At 55.9% G+C, this 22,906-nt stretch overlaps 1 protein-coding gene across 5 annotated transcripts in view; it reads right to left on the reverse strand.

Annotated features, from left to right (window-relative positions):
- Positions 1 to 127: 127 nt before the first annotated feature.
- Positions 128 to 22,906, reverse strand: part of VDR (vitamin D receptor) — a 29,970-nt gene continuing 7,191 nt past the window's right edge. For 4 of the 5 annotated variants that reach the window (XM_032713593.1, XM_032713590.1, XM_032713589.1 and 1 more), the window contains 9 exons: positions 14,441 to 14,518; positions 12,908 to 13,058; positions 8,202 to 8,332; positions 2,806 to 2,990; positions 2,501 to 2,624; positions 2,165 to 2,336; positions 1,539 to 1,690; positions 1,159 to 1,275; positions 128 to 628 (listed from right to left, as the gene is read on the reverse strand). In XM_032713593.1, coding sequence (XP_032569484.1) covers positions 369 to 628; positions 1,159 to 1,275; positions 1,539 to 1,690; positions 2,165 to 2,336; positions 2,501 to 2,624; positions 2,806 to 2,990; positions 8,202 to 8,332; positions 12,908 to 13,058; positions 14,441 to 14,504 — 1,356 coding nt within the window. In that variant the 5' untranslated portion in view covers positions 14,505 to 14,518 and the 3' untranslated portion in view covers positions 128 to 368. The remainder of the gene's footprint in view (positions 629 to 1,158; positions 1,276 to 1,538; positions 1,691 to 2,164; positions 2,337 to 2,500; positions 2,625 to 2,805; positions 2,991 to 8,201; positions 8,333 to 12,907; positions 13,059 to 14,440; positions 14,519 to 22,906) is intronic. The other variant, XM_032713592.1, reaches the window with a different exon arrangement.

Raw genomic sequence — 22,906 nt, forward strand, 5'->3', positions numbered from 1 at the left:
GTGCTGTGGGACTTAGGGTGGGAGCAGAGGATGGTCAGCGGTGCCCTGAGTCCAAAACCACACCAAGTGCTTCTCCTTCCCAACAGCCCCCACTGTCCAGGTGAAAAAAAGAAGGGATTTGAGGCAGCCCAGCCTCAAAAACATCCGTAAAGGGATAAATCGGCTCGCACAGACAGCAGGGAAAGCTGCTTCTGGTGGGGAAACCACGCGGCTCCGGGTCCATCCCTGCCAACCTGCAAACAAAGCAGGGCTTCCAGGAGCGCGAAACCAAACCCGAGGTACAAAACTCCTGCCCGGGAGCTCGGGAAAAGCCAGGCTGGCTTCTCCCCTTCCCCCCGTGGCTGGCTCAGCTCCCCGGGACACCCGAGTCAGGAGATCTCGTTGCCGAAGACCTCGAGCACGAGCGGCGTGAGCTGCATGCTGTGCTCGGGCTGGAAGGACAGGCAGCGGTACTGCCGGGAGTGCTCCTCGTTGAGGCTCCGCAGGTCCGCCAGCTTCTGGATCATCTTGGCGTAGAGCAGGCGGCTCCCCGGGGGCGGGTGCCGGCAGCGGATGTAGGTCTGCAGGATCTCCGAGAGCCTGTCCTGCAGGGATTCCACCAGCGAGGTGTCCTGCACGCCCGGGCGGTCTGGGGAACACCAGGGATCACGGGAGATGCCGAGTTGGAAGGGACCGCCAAGCATCGTCCAGTCCAACCCTCAATTGTCCCCAGGAGTCACCCCATGTGCCCCAGAGGATCATCTGAACACTCTGGAGCTCTGTGCCCACTGCCCTGGGGAGCCTGTTCAGTGCCCAACCACCCTCTGGGGGAAAAACCTTTCCCAGAGATCCACCCTGACCCTGCCCTGGCACAGCTCCAGCCATTCCCTGGGTGCTGTCTCTGCTCCCCCCAGAGCAGAGCTCAGTCCCTGCCCCTCCTCTGCCCCTCCACGGATGTTGAAGACCTCAGTGAGGTCTCCCCTCAGTATCCTCTTCTCCAGCTGGACACACTGAGTGCCCTCAGCCCCTCAAGGCCCTTCCCCACCTTCGTTACCCTCCTTTGGACATCCCAACAGCTCAATATCTTCCCTACACTGTGGTGCCCAAAACCTCCCCCAGTATTCGAGGTGACTCCCGCCCTTTTTTCTGAGGACACGCCAACCCCTAGCCAGGTCCTACCTGGGGACAGGATGCAGATGGCCATGAGGAGCACGTGCTCTTCCTCATGAAGGTTCAGCTTCTTCAAGCCAACCTGGAATTTCACGAGCGGCTCGAGCAGGTCCATGCTGTGGCCAGCTGGGAAGAGAACGGACCTTTAGCACGGCTGGCTCTGGAAGAGGATCTCCCATGGAGATTTAAGGTCCTGCTCTGCCACCTGCACCCCTGTTCTTAACGCTGGCCCTCAAATTCTCAAGTGGAAGAGGTTCAGGGCAGGGTCCAGCACCTTTTCTGATGGGTGCAGAGGGAATGGCTTTCCAGGGAAAAACCCATGGGATTTCTGCGCCTGAACTTAAGGCTGGGATGAGATTCCTTAGCAGGGGAGGGTCTGGCAGCTTTACCTTGGGTGACGTCGCTGACCCTGTACTTGAAGTCGTTGCTGCCGCAGGTCCAGCTCATGTCCTCGAGGGTGAAGGACTGGTTGGAGCGCAGCATGATCACCTCGATGGCACTGGACTTCAGCAGGACAATCTGGTCCTCTGCTGACAGGTCCCTGCACCACGGGGGGGAGGTTGAGGTGAGACTTGTCCACGAGCAGAGGGACAGAAACCGCCACCCCCACGAGGGTCCCATCGGTCACCCCATTGTGGGGCAGCCCAGCTCTTCCCTCCCCACAGTTCCTGTGTCAGGAGTTCCTGCAGGTGAATTTGTCCACGCCCTGGGCACCAGCCTGGAGTGAAAGAGGACCTGAGGGCCCTTCACAAACCCCTCAGGGTGCAGCAGCTCGAGTTGTTTCGCTGACAGAGTTTGGGTGAATTTTCCAGAGTTTGGAAAGAGAGGAGAGGAGAACCACAGGAAGGAGGAGAGACAGAAAACATCAAAGTAGGAACAGACCTGGGAAGGGGACAGAGCCAAGGCACAGCTGTGAAGGGGAAGCAGGGAACATGATCTGGCTGTGGAGGGTAGGACAGGATTCCCAAGAGGGGAAAACTACCTTGGATGCCAGACCTGGGAGCAAACATCTCACCTGAATCCCGGGATCATTTTGGCAAAGCCGATCACCTTCTGTATGCTGTAGCTGACCAGGTCAGCCAGGTGTGGGAGCATGGAGAGCTGGGAGAACTCAATGTTCATGGAGGAGCTCTCGTCGTTCTCCTCGGAGAGGACCAGGTTTGAAAACATCCGGGGCTCCACGGACTCTGGAGAGAGGGAGACGCTCAGGGCATGACGGTGCAACACCCCCAGGAGGGTTTTACACCTAAATGAGCCCCCACAGGAGGTAAAACAAGGGTCTGAAGTGTCAGATTTAGGTCAAGCTACTGCATTTCCCCCCTTGTCACCCCTGGGGAAGCGAGTGTGGTACCTGGGAATGTGCTGAAGGCATCGGAGCCGAAGAGATCAGTGGAATCCTCCTCCGACAGGTCCTGGGTGAGGAGAGAGGAGGACTTTGTTGCCCCTCTGTTGTTGGGGTGGCTTCTCACGGGGGGCTGGAAGAGAAGGGCAGGGCGTGAGGGACAGGGCTGGGAAGGGGAGACGTGTGGCGGTTGTTCACCTGCTGCCACGAGCAATGAGGGTTCCGCAGGGGGATTTTTAACTCCTCTCTGAGGGGTGAGAGGGGTTTGGAGCATCGGGGGGCTGCCCACGGGGGCGGGGGCGGCCCGGCCGTACCCGGAACTTGGAGAAGTCAGCGTAGGTGGGGTCGTAGGTTTTGCGATGGGCCTCGAGCAGGATGTCGATGACCCTCTGCTGCTCCTCCGAGAGCTTCGGCTTCAGGCTCTCCTTGAGCGCCTCCTCCTCCTTGCGCTTCAGGATCATCTCCCGCTTCCTCTGCACCTCCTCGTCCGTCAGGATGACTGTGGGGCAGGGGAAGGGGCAGAAACAGGGACTGGAGCAACCCCAGGCTGCGGCAGAGAGTGTCCCCATCGCCTGGATAATCGGTCATTGAACCTGCACCAACCCCACCCTACTGTCACCTCGGCTGCCGGGTCACGGCTGCCCGCTGTGCCCGGCGGTTTATGGTGCTTTTAGGCAAGGACTGGGTGAGATAAGGCCACATGAGCACTGCCACACGCCCGCTCTGCTCCCTCGCTGTTTGCTCGGTGCTTTCCAGGTGACAGAAATCCTGATCCCGCCAGACTCGGGTCAGTGGGTTCACCCAGCTCCAGTGCCCAGCGCAGCTCCGCTCGGCCCCAGCTGCCACCCTGGGTATCCAGCAGCACTTCTGCAGCATCCCCAGGGGAGTTTTAACCTTATATTTAAGCTAAGAGCACACATAAACACCCCCCACTCCCAGGGGTGGGTATTTATGGCTTTTGTTAGGGGTGATGGTCCTCAGAAGCAGCCAGGGGTTGGACTCCGAGGTGATACACTAGGATTGTCCCCTTTATTTAGGGAAGGGGAGCAGCCACAGACAATCTGGGCTCAAATCTTAACTTTACAAAAAGAGCTTGGAGATGTGAATGGTCTGAGAGGGCTGAAAGAGAAGAAAAGCACAAGGGAGCTGCACAGATCTCTTGGGTTCAACCTCCATCCCCGTAGCCGCGTCACCCGCTCCCGAAAGCGCTTGGTAACACACATCCACCTAAAAATAGCAATTCCCCTTCCTCAGGCTGTTATTAGCCCTTTCACCAGGGCATTACAGAAAACCCCAAGCGTGTTATCTGATGCCGAGGTGGCTGAGCCTGCCCTGCCTGAGGAGATTTGACTCTGGGCGAGTCGAGGTGGAATTTGGGCCGAGAGGTTGGCGAAGGGCGGAGGGAGCTGCAGCCGTGGGGCTCCAGGCAAGGAGCTGTTTGCTGTCCCTGCTCCTTTAGCCAACGGCATTTTTCCAATCCCTTTTCAAACTTGCACAATCTCAGAGGGCACCAGAAGGTCTCGGAGAGACGGGAATGAGCAGATAGAGCTGAAAGGTCACCTGGGCCGTGGGCGCGTTACGGCGGCTCCACGGGGCACGGTGTGACTGCTCGGGGAGAAAAATCAAGAGTTTTGCCATCCCCCCTCCCAGTTCTTCGTACAAAAGCATCAGATCCATGTGGGCATGGGGAGAAACTGGTGGGGGAAGCCACGTGTGGGGTTGAGGAGGAGGATGGGGCAAAGCCAAGCCCTTGGCTGTGGCCGCAGTGCTGGAAGTGTCCCAAGGATCGGGGCCTCAGAGGGGATTCTTGCAGGTTACACCAGGCAAATTTGGGATCCTGCAAGGACTAGATGACCTTTATTGGTCTCTCCTAACCCAAACTATTCTATGATCCCAGGACCATTAGGAGGCATCCGCAGAGTGGAATGGAAAGATAAGGATGATTCTGTGTTGGGGCAAGACTGCCGGGGAAGTCAGCTTGGGATTTCCCACCTTCTTTTAGGGAATCCAGCCCTCAACCAGGCTGGTAACAGTCTGGCAGTGGCATTTCTCAGCCTGGCAGGAGCTGTTTCTGGTGATTAGCAGCAAACCTGAAACACTCCATGCCAGAGGAACCGGCTTTGCCACAGGACCAGGGATAACATGGATGAGGGATGTCAGCGCAGAGACCCCCCCTCCACTGCTTTATAAAGTGCTGGGGAAAAGGCTTCGATGCTTATTTGGACTCACGGGAGGATGGGAGTGGGAATACAGGGCTGGGAAGTGGCTCAACACCTGCCCTGAGATCCCAGCTCCCATCCCAGCTCCGAGCTTTCCGAGCGTCGAGCCAGAGCCATCCAGCCACAGACTCCTGGCACAGCCGGCGCCGTGGCTGAGCCTCTGTGGGCTGCCCTGACCCCAAATCCGTGTGGAGGCCGAGATAACATCTGCCCATCATGTCCAGCCAGACACTGGCCCTCTGTGGAGACGCCACAAGGCAGCAGGGAAAGCCACGGCCAACACCCCTGGGATTGTGGAGCACGAGGATACAGGGATACAGGGTGAGGATCCAACTCTGCACCCCTGGCCAAAACCAGGGGCTTGGAAGTGCTGCAGGGCGGGTGGAGGGGGGGGGAGCAGCACAAAGGCTCCGTCAACCAGGAAGGAGCAGCCAAATATAAAAGAAAAAGGAAGTTTAGGAAACATCTGGGAGTGCCAGAGCCTGGCAGCAGCTCCTGGGATTGGGAATAACACATCCCATGCTTAGAGCAGCAGGGATGTCTTGGCTTTGAGGGCCACCACCTCTTTAGAAAGTGGAGGAGAGTAGGAGAGGTCATGTCCCTCCCTCCTCACCCTCATCCTACACAACCATAACCCTTCCTGCTCCCCTGAGCATCCTCGTTCCCCTCCTGAGCATCCGGGGAAATTCCAGGGAAATTCCTTCCCATTTCTGCTCCTCTCCCTGGCTGTGAGATGACGGTTTGGTTCTGCTTTTGTTCTCCTCCCCTCTGGGGATTTTCAGCCCTGAGATCATAAATCAAACCTCGTGGGGAGGGTGCTGAGCACCAGCTGCTCAGGACTCCAGCCACATCCCAGCAAGCCTTTTCCTTGGAAAAGGGATAAGGGGTGTTGAGGGTTGAGTGGCACCACCTTCTCTGGAGAACATGTGAAGACTGAGAACACAGGAGCTGTTAAAGGCTGGGGGACAAAGGGCAGAGACACTGGGAGGTGAATTCCCTGAGGGAGCCCATCCAACACCCCACGGTGTGGATCCAAACCCCGAGGGATGGGTGTCCCTTCCTCGGCTCCAGGCTGCTGGAAAAAGGGCAGTTTTGCAGGGAAGGAGTAATTCCCCCCTCCATTTTCTGGCCACCTAAACCAGTAGGTGGGATAGTCCAGCCCCAGCCCCTCGGCCCTGCTTTACAGCCCATTCAGGCCAAGTGTCACCCCAGGAAAAAGCAGCAGGAAGGGAACAGGGCAGCCAGAGGCATCCCCAGGCTGGAGACCTGCCTTCCAGAGTGACAGGGACATTCCCAAACAACACAAACAACAGCCTCGTGGAAGACACTAACCCCCTCAAAAGCTTCAAGATGCCTTATTCCATCTAAAAATAACAGCAGTGTCCGGTGGCAAAGTCCATGGAAGGCTATTTTTAGTCCCGGGGGGTTGGTTTTGGTTAATCCAGTCACGGTTTGCTAACGGGGTCACTTACACGTTAACTCCCGTGCAGAACATGCCTGTCCCTGGCACCTGGAGCAAACAGCTCGGCATCTCTGCCCAGGCACTCTCCAGCCTGCCCTGAGTAATTAGTGCAGGTCAAAATGTCTCCCTCGTTAGCTCCAAACCAGCCCCAAATGAGCTGCGCGACCGGTGCCCACCACGAGCTCCTCGTGCCCCTCAAAACACGGAGCAGACGGTGCCCTGTGTGGCCTTTCTCTCCCCTCTGGTTTAAAAGAATAACATCCAGGGATTTTTCTCTTCATCAGGCATCTTTAGGACCGTGGGATGTTTAGGTGCTGCTTCCCTGCAAACCCCTCCACGTTCCGATTTCCCCGGAGAACCCGGAGGCTTTCGGTGGCACCGTTTGTTCCCTGCTCACCACACGAGGCAGGGAGCACCCCTTCCATTTTCCAGGCTCCCAGGTCCATGGACACCCCTGCCCACGGTCTCCCAGCAGGAGCTGTTGTTGGGTTTGAACACTCCATGACCAACCAACCTGCTCCCGAGGAGCCGGGACGTGGAGAGCTCGTGCGACGCAGGAGGGGAGCACGTTCAAACACATTTTATTTTTAAAAGCTGCTTATCCATAAATACAGCCGAGGAAAATAAATATTTGGGCAACATTAGCGTGTTTGGATTGGGTTAAAAACTACTTTACTTCCCTCTGCTGTTTACTTAAGACTCTGCTGTGCACGTGGCTGGATGGACCCGCATGGCAGGGCCCAAAAAAAAAAAAGAACCCAGAGCTACAGAGGAGGAAAACACAATCCAGCTCTGTTGGAAAGGATAAAACTTTTTAATAATTTTAGTTAATGGTTTTAATTATCTTCTAATTCATTGTTTTAATTAATTATAACCAATAGATATTAATTATGCTATTCTTAAATTACCCTTAGCCAGCGTTTAGCAAAGTTGTCACAAGGTGCTTTTGAGGGAACGCAGCTCGGGAGAATTAAATTTTAATTGAAGTTAATTAAAGTCTTAATTTAAATTAAGGTTTTGATAAACTAACTCTGATTTGCTCCTACGTGCAAAGCCTGGGAGGGGAAGATGGATTGTTGAAGTTGGACATCTGGAATGCAGAATTTATGGACCACAGGGACATCTTACAGAAAGCAGAAGATAAAGAAGAGGCCAACAAAGACTCAGCCTTTGTGTTGGAAAGTCCCTACCAGTGGGAAAAAAGATACTAAAATGACTAAAAGTATGGACTAATTAACATAACCAGTGAGAAATCAATAACCAATAGATAGAACACTAATTAGTGAATGAGAACTCTGTAATTCAGAAGCAACGAACATTAATTTCTTTGCTCAGACACAGGACACAAAGGGTAAGGAAAAACACAAGTCCACTGGAATTTGCAGGACTGCCCCTCTGAGAGAGAACTGATGGGGGAAAATAACCACAAATATCAGTCTCAAAAACACCTACTTTCTGCTCCGAGCAGAGAGGATACAGGAAACATTCTGCCCAAATCCAAAACACGCAGAAAAATGTCTTTATGTAGTAACCGATAAAAACACTGATATATTTTAGGTGTGGATATAATCTTTAGGTGTCAGGAGGTGTTTTTTTATGCCTAAACCCCACAATCAAACCCAAACTCACGCCTAAAATTTAACCAGAAAATCTACCATCACCCTCTGGCGCGCAGAGAGAGGCCCTCAAGCACGACCCAAGGAATTCAAGACGCAACAGAATCAACCAGTGTGCCCAGGCATCGACCACAAGCCTCCCTGGACACTCTCACAAAAAGCTGATGCCCCTCGAGAGCCGGGAAAAGCCACTTGGCCCCGGGAAAAGCAGCTCCTGGATCACCCCAGTGCCCACAGGGATCACTAAACGAGCTCCTCTCAGATGATTAACCCACCACATCCGCTGCCCTTTGCACCCCCCTCGAGTCCCGGGAGGGTGTCCAGGTTTTGTGCTGCCCTTCCCACCCCTGGGGATGGAGAGGGAGCTGGGCATGGTCAGCTGGAGCTGGGATGTGCCCCGGGGTCGTACTCACACTCCTTCATCATGCCGATGTCCACGCAGCGCTTGAGCCGGCACGCCTGGCAGTGCCGCCGGTTGTCCTTGGTGATCTTGCAGTCCCCGTTGAAGGGGCAGGTGAACATGGCCTTCCTCTTCATGCTCCTCCTGGGGAGGGGCAGAAAAACACCCAGTCAGCCCCGGTTTGGCTCTCCAAGAGGCTGCTCCAAACCTCGGGAGGAGACGGGAGGACGAACGCGGCTCCCGGACGGCAAAACGCTGCCGAGGGGGTGCTGGGGGTGCTGGAGGTGTCTCTGACCTGGCTGTGTTCAGCTGGAGAAGGTCAAGAGAAGACCCTGAGATGAGCTCAGCTGGTTAGAGCACCCAAAGGTGTGGGGCCAACCCCCCTACAGGCCATTCCCTTAAAAGCTGGAGTCGATGGTTCTTGTGGGGCCCGTCCAGCTGGGAATATTCTGGGATTCTGTGAAGTTGGAGAGGCTGCACCTGGTTGGGTGCATCTACAGCTTTGAGTTAGAGGTTCAGGCACTGCTGGACAGTGTGGAGAAGGAGAACTTCCTACAGGGACACAGCCAAGGGGTTCAACCACAGGTTAATCCCAGAATGGTTTGGGTGGGAAGGGACCTTAAAGCCCATCTTGTTCCAGCAGGGACACCTTCCACTAGACCAGGTTGCTCCAAGCCCTGTCCAACCTGGCAGGTAAAGCAGTTTTCTGGATCTGAACAGGTATTTTGAAGGCCATGAGATGGGTGGAAGGATTGCAGAGAAAACCCCCCCCCCCAGCAACAAAAGAGAGCAGAGTGGGGGCCATGTTATTAAACATTTACCCACCTTTAAGCCTGGCTTTGCTGGAAGAACTGGCTGGAGCACATGTTTGTGTGTGCAGGAGAAAGAAATCTCACTGCAGGATACAAGAGAAACAACACTTAAAATAACAAGCCTCTCTTCCACCAAAACCACACTGTGCCATGTTCACCCACCGCTGCAATCGGGGCTGTAAATCTTCCAAGGACAAAGGGTCAAAGAGGCAAAGCCGAAAAATCTTCCAAGGCAAAGGGTCAAAGGGTCAGAGCCAGAATCTTCCAAGGCAAAGGGGCAAAGCCAGAGCTCCCAGAAGGGACTTCCATCAGGGTGAGAGGCTCTAAAATGGCACTTTCCAGGCAGAGCTGAGCTGCTCCATCCAAAGGGCAGTTTCTCCATTGCCTTTGGAGATGTCACTTTGCCTTGGATAAAGTTCCTCAGTGAGCAAAGCTCCTCTCTCCGTTTGGGAAGGTTTCTAGAGGTGCCTGGGTTTAAATGAGGTGATTTGGAATGGAGGCAAACCAAGCCCTGGGTGCTGCCAGGCTGCAAAGGCAAAGTGGGGATGTTCCCAGGGAAAGAACAGGACAGAGATGCAGCTCCAGGAGAGCTGGAGAGACTTTGGACAAGGGCCTGGAGGGACAGGACAAGGGGGAATGGCTTCCCACTGCCAGAGGGCAGTGTTAGACGGGATATTGGAAAAGAAATTCCTCCCTGGGAGGGTGGGGAGGCCCTGGAATAGATTTCCCAAAGGATGCCCCATCCCTGGAAGTGTCCAAGGCCAGGCTGGACGGGGCTTGGAGCAAGGTGGGATGGTGGAAGGTGTCCCTGGCCACGGCAGAGGGGTGGGACGAGATGAGCTCTGAGCTCCCTCCCATCCCAAACCGCTCTGGGATTCCGTGAATCCCGAAATCTGCCACCAAGTCAATGCTGAGTTCAGCACGAGGATGAGGAGTCTCCTGCCACAAAGAGCCCCTCCTGGGGCACTAAAACCCCTCTGCAAGACTGAGCTGACGGGGCACAACCCCTGCACCAAAGGGGAGGCACTAAGGGGGTGACACTGAGGGTGACACTGAGGGGACCCCCAGCCCCGACCGGCCCCATGCAGGGAGGGTATAAATAATATAAATATAAATATAAAATATGTCCTCGGGCTGCAGAGCCAGCAGTATGCAATTAGAGGCTATTTTAGAAAGGGAGATGCCGACAAAGAAGCTTTGCTCTCCCTTTACCTGACATGAATAGACGCTTGTAGGAAAATTAATAGAGGAGAGGTGGCTGGTAGAGCCCTCCCTGACCCACCTGACACCACGAAATCTCTGTTTCACACAGCCACTGGCTCTCAGTTTGGCAAACTTCAGCTTTTCCCCGGGGTTTCCCCTTTTTCCAAGATCAGCAGGACATCTGCTGCCCCAAGAACGGGGACAAACACGGCTCAGCTTGAGGGCAAGTCAGGATTTGGAGCTGAACGCCCCAAAAATCACCGACTTTGAGCGAAATAACTTGTGTTTATGAGCCTCTGGGGCCAGCAGGCAGCTCATCTTTTCCCCCACAGCCCAGGGCAAGGCTGGGGAATGCACAAACAAGCCGGAGAAACACGAGGCCCTCGGGCAGGGAAAGATGTCCCGTGTCCAAGGGCAAGCCAACATTATGGGTTTGGAATGAAAATTGCAGTTTACGCGAGCCCAGGGCACAGGAGCTGCTTTGCTGCCCCTCCAAGGTCCCGGCTGGTGGCTCCCAGGGGCCCCCAGTGACACCAGCAGGGCTGGGGAGGGGCAGCCGGACCCACAGCGGGAGCTCACGACGTCTGGCTGCCGTGTGTGTTTTTATAAAGCTCCAGAACCGGCCATTTCGAGGCTCATTTAAGAATCCCAGGCTGCTAAAAATAACGAGGCTCCCTCCCTGCTCCACGCCAGCCCGAGGGTGGGAGCCAGCTCGCCCGGGGCTGAGGGGTTGGCAGAGCTCCGAGGTTGTGGGGGCTGCTCCTGGGGGTGGGAGATGGGGACAGAGCTCCCAAGGTCACCCCTCAGTGCTGCCGAGGGCAGGGGAACTCCCTGGAGCTCTCGGGATGCCCACCTTGGGGGCAGAAAGTGGGGAAAACCTGCAGGAGGAACCAGGGAAGCCACGGAAGCCTCAGCCAAGGGGCCGTGGAATAAATCCCTCTGGCTCAGGTGCTGCTTCAGAGCTCCTGAGCAAACAGCAGAGCCCAATAAAAGGTCCCTGTTGCCCTTGGCATCATCAGTCAACTGGACTTTGAAGCCAGCAGAGCCAACAGCCTGTTTGTGCCACAGGCACCTGGAGGTGCCAATAAAGTCCTAATTAACGGGGTCATTAAACCCAGGACCTCCTGGGGGACTTTGAGGAGGGAGAAATCGTGTCCCAGGTACGTCCCCAAGGCAGGTGAGAGCCACCAGGGGGGTCCTGCAGTAGCTCTGCTGCCACCCACACGAGCCAAGGCTCAGGTCGTGTCCCTCCACCACCCGCACGAGGCTCCAGGAGCAGCAGGACTGGTCCCAGCCCAGCCCAGGGAGGGAGAGAGTCACCTCACAGCCAGAGTTCACCCAGCAAAAGCTGGGAGACAGCCCCTGGGTTCAATATTCCCACGATATTCCCAGCTGCTCGCCCTCTTCCAGCCCTGGGAGTGCCCAGAAATCGATACCAGGCCAGAGATTTTCTCAAAGATCTGCGAGCTGGGAGTTGAAAACCAGTGAGTGGACACAGTGTGTTATAAACCCCGAGGCAGCAAAGGGAGGCACAGCTTCCCTGGGGCAGTTTTAGTGCCCAGGCTCTCTCTCCCAGTAGCAGAAAGCACTTCAATGCTGTGGCAGCAGTAAGAATTAATTAATTCAGGGGTTGAAAAAGGCGTGTAAAGATGCCAGGGTAAACAAGAGGGGAACACACCAAGACCTGGCTTGGGGAGAGCGTGCCTGGAAAGCAAGATTGAAACGTAGCAAGGGCCTTAGATTGAAAATAAAGGCTTTGATTGGGGGCATGAAGGGCTGGCTAGGGAGGAGAGCTTGGCACACAGTGGTGTCTGCTCAGAAATACTGTCCCAGGTGAGGGTCCTGCATGATTCCAGGGGTGTGACAACAGAGATGGGGCTCAGGGGGGTGCAAGAGCCATGTCACACTCAGGAAAGGGGCACTGGCCATTCCAGGGGCCAAAAGCCAGCCTGTTGTCACCACAGGGATGGGGAAGGTGGCAGGGAGACCAGAGCAGAGCAGGGGAGAGCACCTGAAAGAAGAGTTTAGCAGCAGGAATTGGGGGAAATGTCATGGTGACTTGGCTGGTGACTTCAGAGCCACCGTGGCTGAGAACAGGTCACGGAAAACTGTGGTCTGTGAAAACCCCCAAATTCCTGCCAGAGGAGGAGTTATGGCTTTGCTGCAGAAGTTCAAGCCCTGCAAGAGCCCAGCTCAAAGGTGTAAACCAGGCCTTGCTGGTGCAGAACACTTGAGCAAGGCCCTTCCCAGCCCATCCCACGCCATCATCATCATCATCACCATCGTCATCACGTGCCTTCATTTCACCAGCAATTAGTCATTCTCTCACTTGATGCAAGTGCCCTGGACTGCCATGAGGATGGGTCAGTCATGGAGCATTGCTGGGGCAGGGGTCAAACTGAGCCTTCACCACAATGCTGCCTCCCCTCAGCCTCCTCTTCTCCAGCTGAACACACTGAGTGCCCTCAGCCCTCCTCTCAGGGCCCTTCCCCACCCTCGTGGCCTCCTTTGGACGCTCTCTAATGGCTTAAAATCTTACATTTTGGTGCCCCAAACACCCCAACGTGGCAGGTGCAGAGCAGGACAATCCCCTCCCTCACCCAGCGATGCTCCCCCAGGCAGGACACGCTTGGCCCTCCTGGCTGCTGGGGCACCCCCAGGCCCTGGCACTGCTGTCCAGCGCCTCATTCCCAGTTCCTCTCACCTGAAGAAGCCCTTGCAGCCCTCGCAGGTCATGGCATTGAAGTGGAAACCTGTGGCCCTGTCCCCGCAGACGCCACAGATCCGCGGCACGTTCCGGTCGCCGTCGCCGGCGGGGTCGGGCAGGGACGTGCTGGCAGCCCCAGGCTCCATGTCTGGGGGGGATCAAAGCCAGGGGTTTATTTTGTCAAGCTGTTATCACAGCGATACAAAAAGCCAGTTAGATGCAAATAAAGGATTTTTGGTGTTTTGGGTTTTTTTTCCCCCTCTGCTTTGGCTTCGGCGGGAGGAACTCACGTCCCCAACTCGTGTCCCCTCTGGCTCTGGGGGCTCCCACCACCACCAAGCTGGGTCTCACCGGATCACAGGGTGGGCTGAGCTGGGAGGGACCCACAAGGAGCACCTCAGCCCTGTGCAGGACACCCCAAACCCCCACCCTGTGCCCCAGAGGATCATCCAAACGCTCCTGGAGCTCTGGCAGGCTTGGTGCTGTGCCCACTGCCCTGCCTGGAGGTGTCCCCCCTAAAACCAGAGCTGATCCCCCTCCCCACACCCCTCAGAACACACTCACAGCCCTTTGTGGGAGAACTCCTACAGCTCACCCCACGCCCTGAGGGTTTCCTTTGCCCCTTTTCCTCCAGAAAGCCTTGGGGGGGAGCAGAACTGGCCCTAAAACCCCAGGGCAGGAGGTGACACAGCCCAGATGCAGCAGAGAATTTCCCTCATGCTCTGACAGGAAGCAGCACCAGCTCCCGTAAGTGAGAAAATAACCTGAACATGACTCAAAATGAAGATTGTTTTTTTTAAAAAAAAAAACAAAAAAAAAATCCCTCACAGGGCTGTAAATGAGGGTGAGAGGAAATAGAGCTCCCAGGGCAGATCGCTGGAATGAGAACTAAATGGAGCTTTTAAAAGACTCTCCCTGGCTTGTGATATCCGCTGGCAGAAATCTGTCTATTAGGAACACTGAGTATCTAAAAGCACCAGGAAAATAAAGGTTGTAAAGTTTTCCTGGTGCCGTATCTTGGCAAAGGTCACACTGAGGCTGTGGGTGCAGCTCAGCTCACCCTGGGAGCTCCCAGCAGCTCCTGTGCCTCAGTTTCCCCACACAGAGGACAGAGTTGTCCCCTCTGTGCATCTCGGGATGAGAAATTTTGAGTTGATTGAGGAGCATCATGCAACCTTCAGTCACTCAGTAACTTCAGACAGCGAGTTTGTAGCAAAAATGAGTTGAGGGGAAAAAAAGAGGATGACCCTACAATTAAAGTCCCACTGCAAAGCTCTTGCTTGACCCAGGAAAGCCTGGAGTCCTCTTGGGCCTTGCCAGGGGAGAGCAGAGGTGCCACACAGAGCCCAAAGGCTCCACAGCCCTGCAGCACCTGGAGATGCTCCCAAAGCTGCTCCAGGAGTTTCCTCCCCTGAAGATTGGCACAGCCAGTGGTGCTGGCACCTTCAGAGAGGGGTCCTGGTGGTCGGTGTTGCCTGGAGAAAGCTCCCAGGAAAAGACAGACCCAACCCCGAGGAGAACATCCCGTACCTGGATCTGGAAAATACGCCATGCTCTGCTGCTGCACATCCCAGGAGCTCTGGAGCTGGGACATGGAGCCACCCACACCTAAAAAAGGCAGACAGGACATGAGCTGAGCCAGCCCCAGACCTTCCCGAGGTCGGTGACTCAAGGAGTGCCTGAGTGTGCCCCGATCCCGCTCCGGCCCCTCGGAGCACCGTGCCCGGGGTGGGGTGATCTCCCAGACAATCCTGCCAGCTCAGGTACCACTTGTCTGGTTCCCACACCACCTCCTCAGCCCAGATCCGGGAGGAGATATCCCAGCTCCAGGCCACCCTCTGTGTGCCGGGGTTGCCACGGGAGCCCGAGGAACACGGCGGAGAACAAAGGGGCACAGGAAGGGGAGAGGAGAGCGAGAGGTGCTCCAGAGGTGTTCCTTTACCCTCAGTAATAATTTCCTATCAGTTTAAATCTCACAGTCCAACTTGTCCAGCGTGGGGGGCTCGAGGGGAGGCAGAGCTGGGTGGCTGCTGCAAACACAGGTCGTCATTCCGTGCCCACTCGAAGCCTGTGGAATCACCTGGGCACCCCAAGGGGAAGGTTTTGCCTCCCTTTCCCACATCATTTTGTTCTTCCAGCAGCTCTGGGAAACACCACACTAAAACAACCCATTTTTCCCAAGGTGCCAAGAAGGCTGGGACAGAGGCAGGAAAAAGTTTTTCTCAAGGTGCTTTGCTTTCCCTGAGCTCCTCCTCGAGCTGGGGGTGACCTGTTCTCACACCAGGTGATGGGTTGGTTTGTTCCCTCGGGTCACCCCCGTGTCTAGCACGAGCTCAGAGACCTAAAGGACGATGGTGCCACAACACAGGGCCAAGACAAGGGGAGAAACCCACGTCCTGTGGGCAGGCAGCTCATCACACCGGCCTCAGCTGAGGGGTTCTGTGTCCCCCCGAGCGCTGTGCTGGAGGACAGGGCCAGGAGACACCTTGGGAAAACACCTGTTGAGCACCTGGATGGGAACCTGCTCCCTTGGCCATGCAGAGCATCTCTCCACACTGATAGCATCCAGAAAACCTCTTTTTTTTCTGGTTTAAAGCCTGGCTGAATATTAGTCTCCACAGGGGCTGAGGCAGCTGCTGCCTCGCTGCATCTCAGCTGCTTTCAAAAGGCTTTGGCTGGTGCTGGACTTGCCCTGTGTTAAACACCCTTCATCAGTGAGTTTGTAGCAAAAATGAGTTGAGGGGGAAAAAAGAGGACGACCCTACAATTAAAGTCCCACTGCAAAGCTCTTGCTCGACCCAGGGAAGCCTGGAGTCCTCTTGGGCCTTGCCAGGGGAGAGCAGAGGTGCCACACAGAGCCCAAAGGCTCCACAGCCCTGCAGCACCTGGAGATGCTCCCAAAGTGATCCCAGGAGCTTGGAGTTTCCTCCCCTAAAGACTGGCGTGGCCAGTGGTGCTGGCACCTTCAGAGAGGGGTCCTGGTGGTCGGTGCTGCCTGGAGAAAGCTCCCAGGAAAAGACAGACCCCCTCCCAGGTGTCCCCCTGCCTCGTCACACCTCTTGCTTCCTCCAGCTCTGGGGTGAAGAAGCAGCAGGTGGTTTGGTGGTGATGCTCGCTGGAGAGTCCCAGCTCTGTGCCAAGTGCAATTCCCACATGGATGACGGGGCTGCTTCGACCATCTCCAGCTTCTTGGGAAATGTTACTCAGCCCCGGGATGGAAGTGACGTCAGAGCGCGGGAGGAGAGACAGGGGAGTTTCCCTCCACCCCCAGGAAAGGTTGCTCAGTCATTAAACCTGACATTTAAGCCTTCACTTCTTGGAAGTGAAGCAGAATAATTAAGTGTTCGAAGGGCTCAGCTCTTCCCAGCAGCACCAGAGAGGCCAAACCAGTTTCGGGGCTGCTGAGAGCGAAGTCGCAGCCACCCCGTTGTCGCCCCAGCGAAGCCCCACACAGGGCTGGAAGGACGAGGCTGGGGGCTGAAATCCCAGTAAACCCTGTGAAATCCCAGTAAACCCTGTGAAATCCCAGTGAACGCTGTGAAATTCCAGGAAACCCTCCCCATGTGCTGCCCCGGGCTCTGCGGGAGAGGCCGCTCGCTCCCAGGGAGGGTTTTGTGCTCCCCGGGCTCACACTCAATTAACACCAGGCAGCCAAAACAACTCGATGCTCCTCAGCCTCTCAGCGCCTCTGGCAACGAATTTGCCTTTTTTTAAAAAAAAAAAGAAAAAGAAAAAGAAAAAGCTTTTTTCCCCAGTCCAAATGGGCCCATTCATAAGACGCAGCTGCGGCACGCGAGGAACCCTCTTCCCCCTTAAAAAAGACAATTAAACCATTTCCTTCTGGAGCTCCCCAGAGCCCTGTTATTGAGCTGCTTTCCATGAGATTTATTAGGCAGCGGACTGACAGCTTTCAGGGAAAAAAAGTGGGAGCTCCCACAGCAGCTCAGCACCGGCCTGTGCAGGTGAAGCTCCCCGGATTTCCATGTGCCTGGATCCCTTGTGCCACCCCTCACCTCTGCTCCTGGGCTGGAAGAAACAGTTGTTTTTTTTTTTCCCTGCAAGACCTGGAGTGGCTGCAGCTTCCTGGGAGCCGGGCAAGACCTGGCAAGGGCTGGTGGTGCCACGGGACTGGCAGGTTTTCGTTCCCTGACGCAAGTCAGCTCATGCCACCCCTTCCCCCGTGGATTTGATCAGGGGTGAAACCCTCCCCTCACGCCCCCAGACCACGGGCAGAGGCTGCTCTGTGCCAGGCACATCCACACAGGCATGGAAAGGTGACAATTCCCACCCCCAGAGAGCCCAGACACTCCCAGCCTGCCCCAGTGTGACGACCAAAGGAGCCACAAACATCACTTTCAGGAAGGTCGGAAAGACTTAAAGAGAAAAAAGAATCCCTCTCCGAGGAACGGGAGCTAATCTCATTCCCTGGGAGGAATCAAGCACTTGGGGGCTCCCTAAATGTTCTGTGGGGTGGGAGTGAGTGAGCCTGGGGACACACTGAACCCGATTACAGCCACCAGTGCTCCCAGTAATGTGGTTAGGAAGGAGCAGGAGCAGCCACAGCCCCCGGCAGCGAAGATCAAACAGCAGAGCAGACGGAGCAAGGTGTGCTCTGAGCCCTCTGAGACTCTCACCAACCCCCTGAGACCCCCCAGCAGCACAGGGCCCCTTCACTGCCACCTCCAGAGTCTGGGAAACCAGAAGGGAAGAGAGGGACAGTCCCCAAATAGCCAGGTTTGGGCTTCCAGGATCATTGATGCAGCGATGCCACCCTTCCCAACTCCTTTGTGAAGGATGATTGGATATTTCTCTATAGATGATTAGATATTTCTGTACAGATGATTAGATATTGGGAAGAAATTCCTCCCTGGGAGGGTGGGGAGGCCCTGGCACAGGTTGCCCAGAGAAGGTGCCCCTGGATCCCTGGAAGAGCCCAAGGACAGGCTGGAGCCACCTGGGATAGTGGCAGGTGTCCCTGCCCATGGCAGGGTTTGGAACAGGATGATCTTTAAGGTCCCTCCCAACCCAAACCACTCCATGATTCCACGAGCTGGTTTAGATGAGATATTAGGAAGAAATTCCTCCCTGTGAGGATGGTGAGGGGATGGGATGGATTTCTCAGAGGAAGCCCCATCCCTGGGAGTGTTCAAGGCCAGGTTGAAGCAACCTGGTCTAGTGGAAGTTGCTCCCTGCCCACGGCAGGGGGGTGGGACTGGGTGGTCTTTAAGGTCCCTCCCTACCCAAACTACTCTCCAAGAGGTGTCAGAGCCACCAGGAGACCCTGCAGGAGCTGCAGACCCTGCAAACACACCCAGCCTCCCCCATCCAAAGGTGCAGGGACTCGTCCCCCGGCAAACACACGTGGGGCAGGTGGATGTGCTGCTCCCTCTCCAAGACAGGAGCTGGGGGCTGGAGCCCAGGCACAAGTTCCATCCAACCTGGATGGGAAAAGCCTGTTCAACGACCTGGGAGAGGGGCCAAGGGAGCTGGGGCACGGCAGGGACACGAGGGCCGGATGGGACGAGCGTCACGGGGCAAACCCTCGGCGCCTTTGCTGGGCAGAAAAACCACCCGTCCCTTTACAAGCCCTTTACAAACCCTTTACAAACCCTTTACAAGCCCTTCTCTGCCACATTAGCAAAAGATCTCTGTAAGACCTCACGTCGCAATTAGGCAACAAACCCTTACGTGTGCAGGTAAAAAGCAGAAAATATTTGCAAGTGCTGTTGCCCCGACTGGAAGGAATGAAGTAAACAGATTTCCAGATTACGGCTCGGGCACCGCTTCAAAAATGCCTCCAACCTGACTCCTCGCTGGCACCACATTTGTCACTCAAACCACAGAAATCAAACAGAGCCCTCGCTCCTCGAGCCCCCCGGACCTGTGAGCCACTGGAGGCCCCGCTGGCAGCCTGGCTGGATTGCTGTGACACGGGATTTTTTACGGGAGCGACGCGTCCTTTGTCAAACTCCCCTTCAACAAATAAATGAAAGCAACTTTTCACGCAGCAGCAACGCTGACAGGGGGCTGGCAGAGCTTCCCTTGGCGCATCTTCGCTGTGTTGGGGCTGGTTTTGACTGGCCATGGGAAGAGGGAAAGGGGAAATTCAGCCCCAGCCCGGCTCGGGCTCTGCCCTCATTCCGCCCCGCGAGCCTCATCCGTGCACACACATCCTCCCTGGACCAACTTGATGCAAGAGCTTGCAGACACTGGGGCAGGTCTCGAGACCTTTTGCCAAGCAGGATGAGCAAGCCTGGCACACCCCAGCCCGAGCAGAGGCCACTGGCACCGATAAGGGCACCAACCCAGGGAAGTCTCAGTTGCGGCATCGCGGGAGCGCCCACAGACCCCCGGCCCTGCCCCGGGGAGCAAACACAGCCCAGGAGACAAGAGCCAGCCTGAAATATGGCCAGTTCCAACGCTGGTGAGGGACCTGTGGGCACCACAGCATGGGAACTGGGGAGAAACCAGCACTGGGAAGGGTGGAGCATCCTCCGGCATGGAGTCACCGTGGGCTCCATCAGGATTTTGGGTTTCCTGAGGGGGCTTTTCAGTAGAGATCCTGACTGGGGGCTCCTCCTCCCTGTGTGAACCCCCCTCTGTGGGGGAAATGGCACGAAGCTGGGTTGGGTTGGATATTAGGAAAAGGTTCTTCACCCAGAGGGGGGAGGAACATCCACGTTGGACACGGAACAGGGTCCCCAGGGCAGCGGTCACGGCCTCAAGGTTGCCAGAGCTCAGGGAGCATTTGGACAATGCTCTCAGGCACAAGGTGGGATTTGGAGGCTGTTCTGTGCAAGCCAGGAGTTGGACTCCATGATCCTTGTGGGGGCCCCTTCCAGCTCTGGATATTCTGGGATGATCCTTCGGAACCAGCTCCCAACCAATCCCTGACCACAAACAGGGCCCTAAAACTGCCCCTGACACCCCCACGGAGCGAAGGGGCTGCTGCATTTCAACCTTCCACGTTCTGCTGCTCCAGAGGTAAAGCCAGGAGAACCAGGAGAGGGAAGGGTGAAGGTTTGCCAAGCGATGGAGCAAAGAGCAGGGCAGATCAAACGTGCCCGTGCCAGGGCACCCCGGGACGGGGACAGGAGGGGGAAAAACCAGCCTGGCAACTCGTGAGCTCCCAGCCCTGGCAAAGCAGAGTTCAGGCACAGGAGGGGTGGGGGTCCCAGGTGTTGGATGAGGCCAGCCACGGGATTTGGGCTCCACAGACCCCGTTATCCTCTCCATTCCAGCTGTCCCCCTGGGGCTGGCACTGCACACAAGTCAAATTTAACCATTGGATTGACATCCCCCTGTGCCTCAAACGGGATGGGGCACAGCCCACCACTCCACTGAACACACCCTGGGGGAGGAAACCCCAACTAACCACATAGGCTCCTGCTTTTCCAGAGATTCTCCCAGCAAAGATCCCTGCCTGCAACCCCACAGCCTTTCCATCGAGGCAAGAGGTCCCGTGCCCCTCAGTCCATGAGCCACGGACACACAACAACCCTTTCCCAACGCATTAAGGCTGAACAACAGCCTAAAAAGCAGCCAGGGATCCCTGGGGAAGGCCACGGGTGCCTCATTTCCTGAGCAGCTGCAGGAGGATGTTGGTCACGAAAGCCGTGGCTGGTTCCCTTCCACTCGGAAGCTGCTGCGTGTGTTTGTGGTTTGGGGAAAAAGGCAGCTGGGAGATGTTAGGCTGGACTAACTCAGCAGAGCTGCATTTACAGCCAGAGTTCCACACTCTGGGACAACAGCCTGTTGCACTGGTGTCCGTGTGTCCCCGTGACCCAGGGCTGGAGCGGCTGCTGGAAGGGGACGATCCAGCTTTGAGGTTTCCAGGGGTACAAGCGCCGGTTCACGGGAAGGATCCGGCCCCATCCAGCCACCCTGTGACTCACCAAGGCAGCCTGCAGGGTGCCCTGCCCGGATTTAGGGGAACCAACCTCTCCAGGCACCCCAAATTCCCATCCCTACGAAGTCACAGCAGGTCCCAGGCCCTGGCACGGCTGGCCCAGGGCAGCAGTGGAGTCACCACCCCACGGATGTGGCACCTGGGGACACGGCCAGTGGTGGGGGAACAGGTGGACTCAATGATCTCAGAGGGCTTTTCCAGCCTTAATATTTGATATTAAGCCTTAATATTTAGGATTTTATGTTTCTGGAGCAGGAAGGGGAGGCTGCAGAGAGCTCTCCGAGAGCTGCTCTGGGAGACACTGCTCATGCTCTCAGCCAGCACTGACCCTGCCCTGAGTGTTCATTAGCTCAGGAGAGAAGGAGGGACAAAGTACAGAAAGAGTTTGTCCCCCTGAGGGGTTTTTTCCATGTTTTATGACTTCCCACAGGCTGGGGCAGCTCAGCCTGAACCTCACCCACAGGGCCCTGACTAAGCTGCTTCTGGGATCTACCAACAAAAAAACATCCAAGAGAAAATGAAAATCAAGTCTGGAGCTACCAAAGGCACTTCAGGAGGAGCTGCTGCTCTGTTTGTTCCTCCTGTGGATGCAGTGGACACTCATTTCCCAGCACGTCCCCTCTCCCTGCAGCCACAGCCAGAGTTGCCTTCACCCACTGAGGTGGGATTGGAACTTAAAGACCAGGAATTCCACGTGCAGGGTCTGTGCCCGCACCCAGAGGGCTCCAGGACAGTGCTCAGGAGGGATGGCAGAGCTGGCTGGGCACAGGGGCATTTCCAGTTGTTGCACCAAACCCCCACCAGCTGCTGTGTGCAAGATCTGACAACTCCTCTGCTGTCTCTGCCTCTCCCACCCCTTCAATTTTAGCTGCAGACAGGAGCAGCACGTGAGAGCTGTCCCCCTCTCCCTCATTTTCACTTCTTATCACCAGGAGTTATTGCTCCAAGCCAATATTTCCTATGGAAACTCCACCTTTAGCTTAGTCAACACAATTCCCAGGCTGATATCACCGTTGTTCTGCCTCCCAGGAACACCACCACTGCACCCAGCTAATTGCAGGGCACTGCAAGGACAGGGCAGAGGGAAAACTCTGCCCCAACAAAGCCAGAGCAGCAATTATTTCCACAGATGCCCCCCCTGTGACATTTGGGGTCACCTGAGCCCTTCCCAGGTTTCCACCATCCCCTCCTCTGGCTCCAAATCGCTCCTGGGCTTCGTCTGTGCCTCTGTTTCCCAATCACCAATTCCAAGGTAAGGGCACCCAAGGAGTCCTTTCCTCTCCTATTCCAAAAAATCCAGGAAAGGCCGACAGAAAGGAGCTGTCCCTACATGTGGGAAATACCACACTCCTTCAGAGCTTCTCCCCTATTTCGAAATATTTGCAAACAGGTTCTCGCTCTGTCGCCCTCCAGAGAGGAAACCACCCTGGGAGCACACAACCCCCAGCAACCTGAACACTGAAACCAGTTCATTTAGCACCTCCAGCCCACCCTGGGCTTTTTAATGGAGATAGGAGGGGAAAATTCCAGTTGATCAAGCTGCAAAATGCTACAGAAGCCACCCCAGAAACAGCAATCTGAAGGTGTGCCCCAGGTTTGGGAGAGGACCCGGGACTTGGCTGAGGAGGGGAATTTAAACCTTGCCTAAAGCACATGTGTTAAGCCAGACCAGGCTCTCCAGCAGCACCTGGATGTCAGGACTATCTGGTATTGCTGGTGACCAGTGACAGGACACAAGGGGACAACGCGAAGTTGTGCCAGGGGAGGTTGAGGTTGGATTTTAGGGGAAGGTTCAGGTTGGATTTTAGGGGAAGGTTCTTCCCCCAGAGGGTGGGTGGGCACTGACCAGGCTGCCCAGGGCAGTGGGCACAGCACCAAGGCTGCCAGAGCTCCAGGAGGGTTTGGAAAACACCCGGTGGGATTTTGGGGTCAGAGTTGGACTGGGTGATCCTCGTGGTTCCCCTCTCAACTCAGGATATTCCAGCTCCTCTCTGTGCAAGGAACCAGCCCAGAGTCCAGGATTCAAGGTCTTGGGATTCACAAAGTCCCAACGGACGTGGGAAAGATCAACGAGAGGCTCAGAGATA

The sequence above is a fragment of the Chiroxiphia lanceolata genome, chromosome 30, assembly GCF_009829145.1.
Source record: "Chiroxiphia lanceolata isolate bChiLan1 chromosome 30, bChiLan1.pri, whole genome shotgun sequence".
NCBI lineage: Eukaryota > Metazoa > Chordata > Aves > Passeriformes > Pipridae > Chiroxiphia > Chiroxiphia lanceolata.